This window comes from Apodemus sylvaticus, chromosome X, assembly GCF_947179515.1.
Source record: "Apodemus sylvaticus chromosome X, mApoSyl1.1, whole genome shotgun sequence".
Lineage (NCBI taxonomy): Eukaryota > Metazoa > Chordata > Mammalia > Rodentia > Muridae > Apodemus > Apodemus sylvaticus.
Genome location: NC_067495.1, coordinates 10,893,658 through 10,911,573, shown reverse-complemented (window position 1 = coordinate 10,911,573; position 17,916 = coordinate 10,893,658). Strand labels below are relative to the sequence as shown.

The 17,916-nt window shown below is 38.9% G+C and overlaps 1 protein-coding gene across 2 annotated transcripts in view; it reads left to right on the top strand.

The window, feature by feature from the left end:
- Sytl5 (synaptotagmin like 5) overlaps nt 1–14,517 on the top strand; it is a 91,475-nt gene extending 76,958 nt beyond the window's left edge. For both annotated transcript variants that reach the window (XM_052171228.1, XM_052171227.1), the window contains 4 exons: nt 3,682–3,790; nt 7,335–7,470; nt 12,221–12,429; nt 13,740–14,517. In XM_052171228.1, coding sequence (XP_052027188.1) covers nt 3,682–3,790; nt 7,335–7,470; nt 12,221–12,429; nt 13,740–13,882 — 597 coding nt within the window. In that variant the 3' untranslated portion in view covers nt 13,883–14,517. The remainder of the gene's footprint in view (nt 1–3,681; nt 3,791–7,334; nt 7,471–12,220; nt 12,430–13,739) is intronic.
- Nucleotides 14,518–17,916: the final 3,399 nt, after the last annotated feature.

The window sequence follows — 17,916 nt, the reverse complement described above, 5'->3', positions numbered from 1 at the left end:
CCTCAACAGAAGAGTGGATGCAAAAAATGTGGTATATATATACAATGGAGTACTATTCAGCCATTAGAAACAATGAATTCATGAAATTCTTAGACAAAAGGATGGAACTGGAGAACATCATCCTAAGTGAGGTAACTCAATCTCAAAAGAACACTCATGGTATGCACTCAGTAATAAATGGATATTAGCCTATAATCTTGGAATACCCAAGACACAATTCACATATCAAATGATGCCCAAGAAGAAAGAAGGAGTGACCCCCGATCCTAGAAAAGCTCAGTGCAGCAGTGTCAGGGAATACCAGGACAGGAAAGTGGGAAGGGATGGATGGGGGAACAGGGGGAAGGAAGAGAGCTTATGGGACTTTTGGGGAGGAGGGATCCAGGAAAGGGAAACTCACTTGAAATGTAAATAAAGAATATATCGAATTTAAAAAAAGATATCACGTTTTACATTTACCTATAATTCTCAAATTTTATGATGTTAGAATCACTAAAAGGGATTTTTAAATTTACTTTACATCCTGATCCCCATATTCCCTCATCCTCTTCTTCTCTGAAAGGGTACTCCCCTAGGTGTCCCCCCTACCCTTGCACATCAAGTCTCTGCAGAACTAGGCACATCCTTTCCCATTATGCCAGACAAGACAGTCCAGTAGGGGAACATATTTCTCAGATAGACAACAGCTTTAGGGACAGCCCCTACCCTGGTTGTTGGGAGACCCACATGGATACTGAGCTGTACATATGCTACATATATGTGGGACCCTAGGTCCAGCCCTGTTAAGCTAGCTGTTTGGCTGTTCAGTCTGTTAGTAACCCCATGTGCCCAGGTTAGTTGACTCTGTTATTTGTCCTGTGGAGTTTTCATCCCTTTTAGTACTCTTAATTCTTTCCCCAACTCTTCTATAAGAGTCCTCCAGCTCTGTCCATTATTTGACTGTGGCTCATTGCATCTGCTTCAGTAAGCTGCTGATTGGAGCCTCTCAGAGGACAGTTAGGCTAGTCTCCTGTTTACACACATAAAAGAATATCATTAATAGTGTTAGAGATTGGTGTTCACTCGTGGGATGAATTTCAAGTTAGGCTGGCTGTTGGTTGGTAATTACCTCAGTTTCTGGTCCATCTTTCGCACTACTTTTCTTGTAGACAAGATAAATTTGGGGTCAAAAAATTAATGGGTATGTTGCTGTACTTATCCCTCCACTGGGGTTCCTGTCTAGTCAAAGGAGGTGGCCTCTTTAGGTTGGATATCTCCACTAAAATGAGTCTCAGCTTAGGTTATCTCCATTGACTATTCAGAGACTCCAACATCTATGACCTCTGGCACATCCTCCATTTGTGCCTGATTCCACAACCCCTCTGGCTCCTGGCCCTCTGACCCTCTCTCATATCTCTCCTCACACCTGATCCTGAATCTCCCCATTCCTTTCCCCATCATTTTCCTATGTAAATAAAGGACTGCATATGCACCAATCAGAGCATTGTCCAATTTATCACTTTCAGAAGTAAGCATTCTATGCAAACAAAGGCTTATATTAGGACCAATCATAGCACTCACCTTTAAACAACTCATAAGAACCCTACCCTGGGTCTTGAGTCCATCCTCCGGAACAACGCCATACCCAGCTGGTGCAGGGAGGCAGCTTAACCACCCAGCACTGTGGAGGGGTCTGCTTGCACAAGTAGAACCACCCCCAAACTATCTGGCAGAAGCCCTTCGGTTTCTGTCTCCAGCTTGGGTCCATCCTCTGGCACATCACACCATCCCCAAGGCAACTTAAACACCCAGGAGTGCAGAGGGACCAGCCAGCACAGATAGAACCACCCCTGCTGCACAAAGGATCACGCCAGGAAACCTCTGGCTGAAGGAAGACCTCCAGTTTCAGTCTCCCGCTTGGGACCACCCTCTGCCACCTTGCAATATATCCAAGTGACACAGGGAGGTAACTAACCACTCAAGAGTGCAGAAAGGCCAGACAGCACAGGTAGGACCACCCCTGCTGCTCAGAGGAAACTGCCAGAAACCCTGAGGACACAAGAGCCGAGAAGCAGCCTGAGACAGGAGTCTTCTGATTTCCACCTACACCAAGAGGTGATCAGGGCCACAGAGCTACATACCAAAATACAAACACAAGAGAGTGGGTCTTGCAGGTGCACAGATACAGAGGGTTGCATGACAGATAAGTCACAGTCAGAGACAGCAACACCAGCAAACACCAGAGATAACCAGATGGCAAAAGGCAAATGCAAGATCATTACCAACAGAAACCAAGGAACATGGCACCATCTGAACCAAGTTCTACAACAGCAAGTCCTGGATAGCCCAACACACCAGAAAAAGAAGGTCTGGATTTTAAATCACATCTCATGATACTGATAGAGGATTTCAAAAAGGACATAAATTACTCCCTGAAAGAAGTACAGGAGAACATGAGTCAACAGGTAGAAGCCCTTTAAAAGGAAACACAAAAATCCCTTAAAGAAATACAGGAGAACATGGGTCAACAAGCAGAAGCCCTTAAAGAGGAAACACAAAAATCCCTTAAAGAATTACAGGAAAACACAAACAAACAAGTGGAGGAACAGAACAAAACCATCCAGGATATAAAAATGGAAGTAGAAGCAACTAAGAAATCACAAAGGGAAACAACTCTGGAGATAGAAATCATTGGAAAGAAATCAGGAGTCATAGATGTGAACATCAACAAGAGAATACAAGACATAGAAGAAAGAATCTCAGGTGCTGAAGATACCATAGAAAGCATTGACTCAACAGTCAAAGAAAATGCAAAATGTAAAAAGCTTATAACCCAAAACATCCAGGAAATCCAGGACACAATGAGAAAACCAAAACTAAAGATTATAGGTATAGAAGAGAGTGAAGATTTATAACTTAAAGGGCCAGTAAATATCTTCAACAAAATTATAGAAGAAAACTCCCCTAACCTAAAGAGAGAGATGCCCATGAACATACAAGAAGCCTACAGAACTCAAATCAGGCTGGACCAGAACAGAAATATGTCCCTTCACATAATAACCAAAACACCAAAGAAAGAATCAAAGAAAGAATACTAAAAGCAGTAAGAGAAAAAGGTCAAATAACATATAAAGGAAGACGTATCAGAATTACACCAGATTTCTCACCAGAGACCATGAAAGCTAGAAGATCCTGGATAGATTTCATGCAGACACATAAATGCCAGCACAGACTACTATTCCCAGCAAAACTCTCAATCACCATAGATGGAGAAACCAAGATATTCCATGATAAAACCAAATTATACAGTATCTTTCCACAAATCCAGCCCTACAAAGGATAATAAAGGATGTGATAGTAGGGTTAGTTTAAACTGAGTTAAAGTATACTTTGCTTTTCTGAGCAGAAATTGGCTGGATAATGAAAATGATGCTGTGGGTATGCCCCAGTATATATGTTCAGTCTTCAAAATGACCCTGCACTTTAATTATCTTACATATATTATTATGTTGCAATATGCACTGGTTAATGTTTGTCAACAAGCTAGGGTCATCTGAAAAGAAGGAATTTTGTTAGTTGGATTTATATGGGTGGGGAACACATAACGAACAGTTCTACCCCTACACAGGCAGTCTTGAGTTGCTCTTTTAACAAGATGATATGAGTATTCTAACTTTCTTTTACTTATCTCTTCTTGGCAAGGTGGAGTTGGCTCCTGATATTAGCCTTCAATACAAAGGAGAGCTAACTGTGGTTTTGCGTTATATTCCTCCAGAGGAGAACCCTATATTCCCAGTGGGACAACATCAAGGTAGGATAACATTCTGTTTCTACAACTGTGTAAGTTGAGTTTAGGGTTACAGTACAACAATGAAATAGGGTTGGAGTAACTGTCTTTTGAGAGTTGAGTACATACTATAATGTTTGTGGAGAAGAAGAATACATGATAAAAATCCATACTTAGAAACCAACCCTGATGGGGAGATTTATTATGTTCAAAAGATACATAATCTTTCCCAATTTAGGGAAGAGCTCTTATATGAGGGAAGGGATTTCTAGGAAGCTGCTCTATGGATTCATTCACAGCTACTCAGAGAGTCTAAAGTAAAGTATCTGGCATAAAACACAAAAAGCACAGGGAAAACCCAGATGAAATCAATTTGATTTTTTCTGTCTTTTTCTTCCTTCCATTAACATTTTAGGAAGGCTTCCTTTATCTTGCTATTCATGGTCACTTTAAAAGTGTTTCCCTGTAAAAGTAACTCATCTCATGGTCTGAGTTTTCTTATGTCAAAAGAGTGGTGACTGTAGTTCTTTGTGTCGGCTTGAGGCATATGGTCTTTACCACAAACATTTTGGCAACGCCAAGAGGTCAGTCCTGAAAACAAGCAAGTAACATTATTCAGACTGATCAGGTTATAGAAAGGAGTATATGTATGTGTATATATACATATGCATGCAATAACACTCAATGAAAAAAGAGACCATGAATTTGAGAGAGAGAGCAAGAAGGGATGTATGGAAGAGTTTGGATGGAGGCAAGGGCAAGATGAAATGATATAATTTTAGAAAAGAAAGAAAAGTACTAAAGATAATGTTGTAAGTATTAAATTGGTTCATATATGTAAGATATTTCAAACAATATTTAATAAGGTGGCAGTCATATAGTGGTTATTGCTCATGTTGAACCTACTACATCAGAATAAGTATGGGAAGTGAAAAAGTTTTCTCCCAACCACAAAATTTAACTCAATCTAGAGCTGATCTTGACTGAAGCTGACAATTTATAAAATGGGAGTTATAGACTATTCGTTTTCAAGTTAGTTTAATATATCAAAGAAATGTCTCACCTATGTCTGGCTTTCACCATAGCTCTTTCTTAGTAAGAATGGGATGGTGGACCAGGAAGGATCTTTTCCATTCTATTCCTTTAGAAGCTTTACAGGACTGTGGTTAAATTTTTTTAAAAAAAGAAAATAAATAAAAATTAAAGAAAGACAATGACTTTATGAGCAAAATATATTATAGGGGTACTAGAAGGAACTTGAGAAGAGGATTAGGGGTGGATATAACCAAGAAGCATTATATACATATATGAAATTTTCTTTTTTTTACTTGATATATTTTTTATTTACATTTCAAATAATTTCCCCTTTTCTGGCCCCCACTCCCCGAAAGTCACATAAGCCCCCTTTCCTCCCCCTGTTCTCCCACCCACCCCTTCCAACTTCCCTGTTATGGTTTTGCCTTATACTGCTACACTGAGTCTTTCCAGAACCAGGTGCCACTCCTCCATTGTTCTTGTACCTCATTTGATGTGTGGATTATGTTTTGGGTATTCCAGTTTTCCAGGCTAATATCCACTTATTAGTGAGTGCATATCATGATTGATCTTTTGAGACTGGGCTACCTCACTTAGCATGATTTTTCTCCAGCTCAATCCATTTGCCTAAGAATTTCATGAATTCATTGTTTCTAATGGTTGAATAGTACTCCATTGTGTATATATACCACATTTTTTGCATCCATTCTTCTGTTGAGGGATACCTGGGTTTTTTCCAGCTTCTGGCTATTATAAATAGGGCTGCTATGAACATAGTGGAGCATATGTCCTTATTACATGCTGGGGAATCCTCTAGGTATATGCCCAGGAGTGGTATAGCAGGATCTTTTGGAAGTGAGGTGCTCAGTTTTCTGAGGAACCGCCAGACTGATTTCCAGAGTGTACCAATTTGCAACCCCACCAGCAGTGGAGGAATGTTCCTCTTTCTCCACATCCTCGCCAACACCTGCTGTCTCCTGAGTTTTTAATCTTATCCATTCTGACTGGTGTAAGGTAAAATCTCAGGGTTGTTTTGATTTGCATTTCCCTGATGACTAATGAAGTTGAGCATTTTTAAAGATGTTTCTCCGCCATCCGAAGTTCTTCAGGTGAGAATTCTTTGTTTAACTCTGTACCCCATTTTTAATAGGGTTATTTGGTTTTCTGGGGTCTAACTTCTTGAGTTCTTTATATATTTTGGATATTATCCCTCTAAGTGATGTAGGGTTGGTGAAGATCTTTTCCCAATTTGTTGGTTGCCGATTTGTCCATTTGATGGTGCCCTTTGCTTTACAGAAACTTTGTAATTTTATGAGGTCCCATTTGTCAGTTCTTGATCTTAGAGCATACGCTATTGGTGTTCTGTTCAGAAACTTTCTCCCTGTACTGATGTCCTCAAGGGTCTTCCCCAGTTTCTTTTCTATTAGCTTCAGAGTATCTGGCTTTATGTGGAGGTCCTCGATCCATTTGGATTTGAGCTTAGTACAAGGAGACAAGGATGGATCAATTCCCATTCTTCTGCATGCTGACCTCCAGTTGAACCAGCACCATTTGTTGAAAAGACTATCTTTTTTCCATTGGATGTTTTCAGCCCCTTTGTCAAGGATCAAGTGGCTATAGGTGTGTGGGTTCATTTCTGGATCTTCAATCCTGTTCCATTGATCCGCCTGCCTGTCACTGTACCAATACCATGCCGTTTTTAACACTATTGCTTGGTAGTATTGCTTGAGGTCAGGGATACTGATTCCCCCAGATTTTCTTTTGTTGTTGAGAATAGTTTTAGCTATCCTGGGTTTTTTGTTATTCCAGATGAATTTGAGAATTGCTCTTTCTAACTCTATGAAGAATTGAGTTGGGATTTTGATGGGTATTGCATTGAATCTGTATATTGCTTTTGGCAAAATGGCCATTTTAACTATATTAATCCTGCCAATCCATGAGCATGGGAGGTTTTTCCATTTTTTTTGAGGTCTTCTTCCATTTCCTTCTTCAGAGTCTTGAAGTTCTTGTCATACAGATCTTTCACATGTTTGGTAAGAGTCACCCCAAGGTACTTTATACTGTTTGTGGCTATTGTGAAGGGTGTCATTTCCCTAATTTCTTTCTCAGCCTGCTTATCCTTTAAGTATAGGAAGTCTATTGATTTGCTTGAGTTGATTTTATAACCTGCCACTTTGCTGAAGTCTAGTCTCTGATTTTAGTGGGATTGCTTCAAGTTTCTCTCCATTTTATTTATTTATTTAAAATTTAAATTTAACTTAAAATTAAAATTAAAAATTTTATTTATTTGCTTCAATTTATTTATGTCTTTATTTTTCAGGAAAGACAAAAATGAAAGACCTATGCAGAAGAATTCTATTAGAATAGAAACCTTCATAAATATTTATATATTTATTTATATTATATATTATTTATATATGGTAACAAAAAAGCTTGATGGTCAAAAAAGAAAGCAGTTATTTGTAGATGTCCTTTGTAAATTGTAAAGTAGAATCTCTAACCTCCTCCATCTCCTCTCTCATGGTTCCTACAGGAAAGAAGATCTTTAAAAAGGGAAAGAAGAAAGAGTCGCCTGCCATTTCTGGGGGAATACTTGAAGTGTTCATCAAAGAAGCAAAGAATTTGACAGCAGTAAAATCAGGAGGCACTTCTGACAGCTTCGTCAAGGGGTAATTTTGTTTTATCTCATCTCAGATGACACTTACTGGTGTTGAGGGGAATTATGAGCCACTAGACAATGGTACTTGTGAGAGGCCCACACTCTGCTTATTGGATGTACTATGAAAGAGCTACCCTTAAGTCCTTGCTCTTCCATCTAAAGCAATGTCAGTATGGACAGGAGTTTGTGTTCCAGGTTTTGCTGTGCTTCCAGCACATTTTTTGAGGTCCCATCACACTGAAATTTGGAAGACTTTCCCAGAAGACACATTTCTTAGTAAAAAAGCATGATTTTCTGTGTATAATTAGACTTTTATTTTTCCTCTGTTATCATTTGGTATAACAAACGAAATATTAAATACTTGCTGGTTTGCTCTCTCAGGGAACATTGTAAAATGCAGAAAAATTCAGCATGTGCCCTGAGAGTATGTGAGAGATGAGAGAGGCTCAAGGACTACCTGGTATATAATTACATTTTATATATATATATATGTGTGTGTGTGTGTGTGTGTGTGTGTGTGTGTATACATATACATATATGTGTACACACGCACGCGCACACACACACACACATATTACCATATACAGCAAATGGTAGTTTCTTGAAAGAGTATCCTGCCGTTTAAATGGATATTCTTGCCCATTCTAGGTAACTCAAATAGCAAATATCCCTTGTTTCTGACTACTGGAGAATTTTTCTCATGCAATCAGAGGAACCTAGGCTAAAAGCATATGTTTTCATTCATTCAAGCAAATAGTCAAATGTATATGTACTGAGCATTAGATGCTGACTTTGAAAAATAAATTAAATATGATAGCTGACCTCACAAAGCACCATGAAACACAGTAGTGAAAGCAAGTTCCTATGAGGCCAAGCCATGGTATAAGTCTTTGTGGCAGAGAAGGTACCTTTTTGAAGTGATCCAGGCCTGATGGTAATGCCTGAAGTCTCAGTTCTGTAGAGACTAAGTCAGGAGGATTAAGTGTGTATTCATTTTGGTCTACATATAGCAAGTTTCAGGCCAGCCAGGGTCACGGGGTAAGATCCTGCAAGAAGGTGAATTTTCCTACAAGGAAATAAATCATACCTTTATACTCATACATTTTAAGTTTGGTGAACCTTGTAATAAGAGAAAAAGATGACTAAAATCTCCCCATTGATGGGTTGCATTCCTCAGCATAAAAGAAATACTTTCTTTGGATCATGCTGCTGCAGTTTGCATCAGGAGCCCCAGCACCAAGTTTAGGACTCTGTTCCTTACTGTCTTTTATGGAAAGCATATTGTTCTGCCTATGATGGCCTTCTAGGGATGACTTAATGTTGTTTGAACAGTTTTTACATTCTCTTCCTGAGAATTTATCAGCAAGAATAACAAAGAACTGTATTCCATTCTATTTTTAAACTAACTTTCTAGTAGATTCTCTTATTGATACCTAAATATTAAGCTAATTTAAAAATGATCCAAAGAGTTGGAGAGACCTCTTGCAGAGAGCCCAAATTCAATTTCCAATACCCATATGGCAGCTTATAACCATCAATAACTACTGTCTTGCGAGATTGGATACCCTCTTTTGGTCTCCACAGCCACTGCTTGGATATGGTGCATAGACATACACATAGGAAAAACACCCATACGCATGTGTCTCAGTTAGGATTTTACACTGGGAACAGACACCATGACTAAGGGAAAGGATAACATTTAATTGGGGTTGGCTTACAGGTCCAACGATTCAGTTCAGTATCATCAAGATGGGTGCATAGCAGTGGGCAGGCATGATGCAGGAGGAACTGAGAATTCTACATCTTCATCTGAAAGCTGCTAGGGGAAGACTGACTTCCAATCAGCTAGGATGGGAGTCTTAAATTCCATGCCCACAATGACACACCTACCCCAATAAGGCCACACCTTCTAATAGTGCCACTCCCTGGGCCAAGCATATACAAATTACTACAACATGCAAATAAAGAAGTAAACAAACATAAATAAATACCCTTCAAAACAAACTGAGATATATTTTCAAGGAGTCAGTAAGGACACAAGAACAGATACATAGGTAATAAGATGTTATAAACTATGTAAATTACATAATTATATATGATCTACTTGTGAACTGAAATATTTGAGGCTTAAGAAAGATGTATGGGCACACATGATTGCAAGTAAAGGGAAATAGGCTTGCCACCAAACCTAGGTATCTAGTTTTGATAACTAGAACCTTCCTGGTAAGAACCTAGATCTGACTCTTGCAGGTTGTTTTCTGGCCTCTACATACATGCCATGGCAATGCCACCCCCACCCCACCACATACATATATAGAATAAAAAATAAATAATAAAGATTTAAGAAATGTATTCTGTCTTATATGTAAACAATAACTGAAGATAATCTATCTAAGGCATATATGAAAGCATCCTGATTATCAGGACAAAAGTTTTTTTTCAAATTTTATTTTAATTTTTACTTATTCACTTTACATTCCATTCACTGCCCCCTCCCAGTTATTCCCTCCCACAATCCTTCCCCCATCCTCCTTGCCCTTCTCCTCTGAGTAGGTGGGGGCCTCCTGGATATCCCCCCACCCTGCTACTTCAAGTCTCTGTGAGATAGGTGCTTCCTCTCTTACTGAGGCCAGACAAGGCAGTCCAACTAGAAGAACATATCCCATGTGAGAGGCTCCACCCAACAACTGACTCAGACAGATGCAGCCAAGCAGTGGATGAAGCTTGGGGACTCTTATGGAAGAATATGAGGAAGGATGGTGACCCCAAGGGGGATAGGAACTCCACAGAAAGACCAATGGAGTAAGCTAACTTGGACTCTTGGGGTTCTCAGAATCTGAACCACCAACCAAAGAACATACACGGGCTGAACCTAGGCTTCCCCACACATATGTAGCACATGTGCAGATTGGTCTTCATGTGGGTCCTGAACAACTGGAGCAGGGGCTATCCTAAAAGGTGGTTTGTTATGTTTTGTTTTGTTTTGTTTTGTTTTTATGTCATCTTCCCCATGGATCAGGCCAGCTAGCTATGTAAAGTTCAGCTGTTTTATGCAAATCTGGGCTGGTAGGAAGCTTCCCATAAGATTTTCATAGAGATACTGTTAGTATCCCATTTGCCAGAACCTAGTTCTCTGACTCTGTAAGTTCCAAGAGAGCATAAGGGAATATGGCATGCTCAAATTTAGAACCAGGGATTTTAAATGATGGAATTACCAGAAAGAAGGAAAGAAAGAAAGAAAGAAAGAAAGAAAGAAAGAAAGAAAGAAAGAAAGAAAGAAAGAAAGAAAGAGAAAGAAAGTAAACTTTAAGATGGTAACAATAAAATCTAGGGATTTAAAAGAGAATAAATATAGAATGGAGATTGGAAGATGATAGTGTTTACTGATTAATTTATTATTTTTTTCCTTTTGGGTGGTAGTTCTGAAATTAAACCCAGAGTACCCAAGTACTCTGTCACTGACCTACTTACTAGCTCTGACCAATATAGTAATTGGAATGGCACATGACACAGTTACCTTCTTTATTCCTGGCCATTTACTTATATTTTTGTAATTGCCTCATGTACCGATTCCATATGCATACTCATTTTCTTTCTTAAACCATGTTTCTGGAAGGCACAAAGAGGTTTGTAATTTAGAGTTTGAACACAATAGAGAGGACCTAGGATGCAGGTAGTCTACTAAGAAGAGCTTGCAGGAAACACCAGTGAAGGAATGTAGACCATGAAGCAAAAGAGAGAGGGAAGTGGATTAATAAGATATGTTAATGGGAAGGCCATTACTGTAGGCCACTAGGGTTCAATTCCACTGGGGAAGCAACAAGAACTCCATATAAAAGTCCTTAGGAGTATCCCCCAAAGAACTGGGGAACGCACCAACCCTTTTGAAAAACCCACTGATTGAGAATTGATCCTCAAGCATTTAGTGTTCAGTAACTTCTAGGTGTTCTGAACATAGGGGAGCAAACTTACATAGAACCAGGTGTCTTAGTCAGGGCTTCTATTCCTACACAAACATCATGACCAAGAAACAAGTTGGGGAGGAAAAGGTTAATTCAGATCACAGTTTTCCATTGCAGTTGATCACAAAAGGAAGTTAGGACTAGAACTCAAGCAGGTCAGGAAGTAGGAGTTGATGCAGAGGCCATTGCTTGCTTCCCCTGGCTTGCTCAGCCAGCTCTCTTATAGAACCCAAGAATACCAGCCCAGGGATGGCACCACACACAAGGGGCCCTCCCTCCTTGATCACTAATTGAGAAAATGCCCCACAGCTGGATCTCATGGAGGCACTTCCCCAACTGAAGCTCCTTTCTCTGTGATAACTCCAACCTGTGTCAAGTTGACACACAAAACCAGCCAGTACACCAGGTAACCTGACACCCCGCATTTGAGGCAGAAAGATGCCAACAGCTGCCAATAATGTGGCTGCAAATCAGCTAACAGATGACCTAGAAGATATAAAGAGAAACTTTCAATAGAGGCCGCCACTGGGGGTCTTTACCAGATGGAGAACCAAATGTTTGGAAGGGTTTGGAAAGGCAGAAACTGTATTCAGAAATGAAAGGAGAGCATTTTACTATTGTGACACTAGTCATCTCTCCAAATAAAATATTATTTAAGCTTATAAAAACCAGGAAGTGGACATGAAGTATGTATATTACTTTCACAAGCAGTTCCAAAGAATTGTGAGAAATTCCAATGACAGCTCAAAGGTGGCAAATTGATTTGCTTACTTTCCCACTGACTGTTTCCTTCTACAGCTACCTGCTTCCTGATGATAACAAAGCTACCAAGCACAAAACTGCAGTTGTCAAAAAGAGTGTCAATCCTCAGTGGAACCATACGTTCATATTTAGTGGCCTGTATCCTCAGGATATAAAGAATGCTTGCCTAGAACTCACCATCTGGGACAAGGAAGCCTTTTCCAGCAACATCTTTCTAGGAGGTGTCCGTTTAAATTCCGGAAGTGGTAAGGACCTGGGTGTGCAGGAGCTGGTGTGTGTCTAGGAATGAGCAATGGTGTGGTTAGTACTGTTGTGAATGTGTGGTAGATTGTTATGTAATTTGAGCTATAACTAACTCCTGAAAGTAATCCCCAGTGAGTTTCTATGGTAACCTTTTATCCTAAGGCTTTAAGTTGAAGAAGTACTGTATTTATATTTGGTCCCTTTATATAAAACTCTTCAATAAGTGAATTTCAAGTACTTTTTTGGTTCTCAACTCAGGTTTTTCTCAGATATTGATCTCCAAGACAGCACAGACTTTGATAGGAGAGGAGGGACTCCTAAGACCACCATTACTACAATTTCTTTTCACTGTCTAGTACTTCAACTGAACTATGATCAAGTTGAATGGAAACTGAATTTTCTCTACAAACAACACCTACTGTTGTTCATATGAGCAATGTGTCTTAGCTTGCTTTCTGATGCTATAATGGAGACCATGCTCAAAAACAACTTGGAAAGGAAAGGGTTTATTTCACTTCACAAATTATAGACTACCATGAAGGGAAATCAGAGCAGAAACTGAAGGCAGAAACCCAGAGGCAGAAACAAAAGCAGGACCATGGGACGGGTTTGGGGGTGGGGATTGATACTGCCCACTGCTTGTTCGGCTTGTTTCATATATAACCCAGGATTGCCTATAGACTTCTCAGAGGCCAATCAGATCACTGTTTTTTTTTCAAGGCCACAAAAGTCTGTCACACAATGAGAGCACGTAACTCATAAAATATAACAGGCTATGAACTGGGTGGGGAGACATATTGCAATGGCCAAATGCTTTAGCACTAAGAGTGCATATGCATTCACCTCAAATTTCTTTATTCCATCGTAGGCCAGCCATATACCATGGCATATCACTTGGTCTGAGAAAGGCTCCATCTACATGAAAGCATTTTTTATACATTAAGGAATGCAGGGATACATATATCAGTAAAATCAAAATTTCCAGGGTCAGAAAAGTAGTTGTGGTAGAAATACAGATCCTTATATCTGAACTCACAGTAACTTGGTTTAGACGAACCAGTTTCTGCCAAGATACCAAGGTAGGGTAGAAATGAGATATCAAGAGTCATTCTGATTTCTCTGCATAACCTAAGCAGAAGTTAAGTCATGGGGGCTTCAAAACACTGATTCATTTTAACACCTCACTACATTTGGGAACTAAGAAGAGGCCAAGAGGATTTCTATTTAAAACTTCCCCTCAGAGATTGTTCCTTATCTTCTAGAAGATCCACTCCCTTATGTGAAATGTTGTCCTTCCTTTTTCTTTCTTCAGGTATAAGCCAGGGAAAGACTGTGGACTGGATGGACTCTCGTGGAGAAGAACAACGCCTTTGGCAAAAGATGACTGACAACCCTGGGACATCTGTAGAGGGAGTTCTCATGCTACGTTCCAGCATGGCGAAATGTAGGCTCTGAGGGAACCAGTTCTCCCAAAACTACATCTCTGGTTGCCAGTTGTTTCCTCTCAGTGAAAGGAATGGGACTTTGAATTCACCGAAGAGTATTAGGCCATAATGGGAAACATATCAGTGCTGTGAACATTTAGGATATTGCTGATTGTCAAAAAACAAAAAAACAAAAACAAAACCCAAACCCATAGCCTTTTATATGTTCACCAACACAGGCCTCCCTTACTAGACAATAGGAAGTGTACTACACCATCTTTCCAACAATCAAACCATGCAAAGACTCACAGGCTTTATATTGGTAGAAATGTTACAAGCTTATTGGAAAATACTATTTAGATTGGGGTTCCCCATACTTTTCCCAACTGTGTTACTTTAGGTTTATTGAGTTTGAGAAGAGAAGGGAACACTCTGAGGGTAGAGTGCTTGAAGGATAACAAAGAAAGATACTGGCCTCCTTTTCCTTATCCTACGGATGACCTGTGATGTAAAGAAGGCATGCTGGGGATGGTTTGGAGGATAGGGTAGAATGCTGTTATAGTTGCAACTGGTGGGACTATGCTACTTACAGAATTCATCATGAAATTCAGCCTCCTTTTCAAAGTAAAGATAGCTAAATGATTACATGTGATCTCTGTCTCTCTCTCTAACACACACACAAACACACACACACACACACACACACACACACACACACACGCCACAGATAATAGCATATGTGTAGAAAGCTTGAAAGATAGAGTCATAGGTTACTTTGATGATAATCTAGCAATTTTAGAACTCTGATGCAAGAAAGTACAAAATATATATTTTGTCAAATATTTTAAGCTATCCAGTAAGTGGAAATAATAAATAAGGGCCAGTCAATTCATATCTCTACGTTTTGTTAACTAGTGCCGCTAGTTAAGTGAAAAGGGAGATACTGTGTTGTTCTCCTGTGCTGCTGTAAGAGAGTCAGGAACTCCATGGTCTCTCTTTCACTTCCACTTTCCCCAAGTTCTTACTATTTTCGTCTGCTATTGTAACAGCAAGTAACAAACCACTCCAAAAGTCAATGACTTAAAATGAACTAATTTTCTCATGCCTAAGAAATTTGCCTAGGCAGGCAGATTTCTGAGTTCGAGGCCAGCCTGGTCTACAGAGTGAGTTCCAGGACAGCCAGGGCTATACCCTGGGAGAAACCCTGTCTCCAGAAAAAAAAACCAAATCCAAAAAACAAAACAACAACAAAAAAAGAAATTTGCCTAGGAAAGCTGATTCCTACTTACAAACCTGGGGATCTAAATCAGATGCTTTTCTCTCATCCTCATTAGACCAGAAGAATAGCCTGAGTGTGGTGGTTACAGAAGTATAATTAGATAGGTCTCATTGCTCAAGCACCTAAGTGTGGTATGCCTCATTGGTCAAAAGGAAGCCATATTGCTAAGTCCAAAGTTTAAGAAAGAAATGTGCCTTGCCAACAGTGATGCCATGACATGAGTGAGGGTGGTAGAAAGGATGCTGAAACAGAGGTCAGTAGTTGAACTCAGTTTAACTCCTGGCACTTTGACACCAAAGCTAAAGTACCAAATTTAAATGCAAAGTCAGTTAAATCCATAAGGGATGCCAAGCCTGGTTGCTCATTTTGTGAGTCCCAACCCTGTGGTCCAAAGAGCTGAGGTGACTTGTCCAAGGTCATGTAGAGGCTGTGACTGAATCTGGACTTAACCCATAGATAACTTTGACAAGACTCTATGCTTATTAAGGTTGATAGAAGATCACATATCAAAGAAAGTAGATCAGAGTCTGACTATTTGAACCTAAACATACATGGTTTATGCCAGATGTCATGGGTTGCACTTGCAACCCTGGCACTTTGGAAGTGGAAGCAGGAGGATCAGGAATTCAAGGTGACCATTTGCTACATAGAGAATTTTAAGTTATTTTGGGCTATATAGCCAGACCCTATCTCAATGGCACCACATGCAGCAAAAAAAAAAAAAAAAAAAAAAAAAAAGTATTCATGGTCCAAATATGTTCTGGAGTCAGATTCAATTCCCCTTAGCTCATTTTTTTCATTTGAATACATGCCAACCCTTTAAAATACAACAAATGAATGTTAGTCATAGGAGAATAAAAACCATGTTCAGGTTCATTCTACATAGTTGTTACATATTTTTAGATAATTTTTCAAATTTGAAAACTGATTTAGGAATGCATGTAATGTTTTTCATAGTAAGGGAATACACAAACCAATCTAACTGGATATTTCTATAAAACAAAACCCACATATACAAAAGAGATATAAAAAAAACTCACTCTAGTTCTTCATGTAAATATAAGGCAAAAAGTTTCAGCTCACTATCTTTTCCTTAATGTGTGTGCAAAATAATAGCTCAGAATATAAGTTGGTATATAACCGGAACCCTAGCATTCAGGAGACTAATTCAGGACTACAAGTTCACTATCCGTCTAGACTATAATGAGACTCAGTGTCAAAAGTAAAATAGTGTATGAAGAGCATAGAATTCAAGTGCTTACAGACTATGGAGTGGCTTTGCTCACCACTTCTGCATGAAAGTATACTTACTGTCAGTGTTAGTCTTTTCTATGCCTATAGGAATTCACTGAATATGTTCAGTCAGTGTTATCAGATATCACAGGAAATATAACTAAGTTATCCATGCTTAGTAGCTTGTCACAACAGACTTTTCTTTTTAATTATATATTGGGGGCTGGGAATATATATTTCAAATTATATATATATATATATACATATATATATATATGTATATGTATATATATGTATGTATGTATCTACATATATATATCACCCAGCCATCCACTTACATGTATCTACCCTATAGAAGTATGTATATATATATATACATACACATATATGTGTGTATATATATATATGAGGAATAAGCACATAGATGCCTGTGTTTCTGAAAGATTAGAAACAAAACAAAATCAATGAAAAGAAGTATAAAAAATCACACTCTCCAGACTTTCTGTTTTTCTGTTTCTAATTATTACTTGCTTCTTCTTTTCTGCCTCTGATAATTCTCAGCATAACGGTTAACATCTACTCTTTGTAGCTCTTTATCCTTGTTTCTATACTACTTTAATGATAATATATACTTACAACTTCAAACTTGCATATCCAATGAAGATTTACTTCTCAGCCCTAGACCCTGAGAAAATCTATCAATCCAATTTAAGTTATTCCTGTCAGAGCTCAGGATAAAGCTGAGAACATGCAGGGAATAACACGTAGGTCACAAATATCCCACTATGACTTTGAGACAAAATTTAAATAGTAGTTGATGCTGATCACTAATCCAAGCTTGCAAACTTCCAAAAGACACTATCTGACATATGAGCTTGCTTCCAAAACGATCTGTGTTACTACCTCTTTCCTCAATAAAGCAGTATTATTTTCCTTCGTTCTCTAGACACACCAGATACTGCCCAGTCTGGTGTATCTGATTAAATACCCAGTCTGGTATCATTCTATCTTTCTACTCTGTCTCAGGTAAGATTTCCTTTCTCAAGGATTTGTTTCTATATTTTTATTTAGTGATGACAACCTGGATCTAACTGCCAGTATGATATCTCCATCAGGGTAATTTCTTTGAAACTATATTCAGACTAAGCATTGTGTTTTCATTCTTGTTCTGGAGTCTTGTTGTTCTAGCCCATTCTATGTCAGTACTTACAACATCCATCCTCTAACAAGTGACAGCAAACAGGCTGATTGCTGATTTTTATTTTCTTGCTTTTCCTTTGCCTTGAGGCCAAGTCAGTCAGGGAATCATAAATCTACTTAAGTTTCATTATCCCCATGATACCACCCAAGTCCAAACTAACATTACTACTTTTGATGGCTTTTTCAGCAAGTCTCCTAACATTCATCACATAAAATTATGTATTTTTATTTATTGTGTGTATATATGTGATGTGTGTGTTACATGCACATGTAGAGCCAGAGAACAGTTATGTGGAGTCAGTTCTCTCTTTCCACTTTTCATGAACACTGGGGATTGAACCTAGGGAACTGGT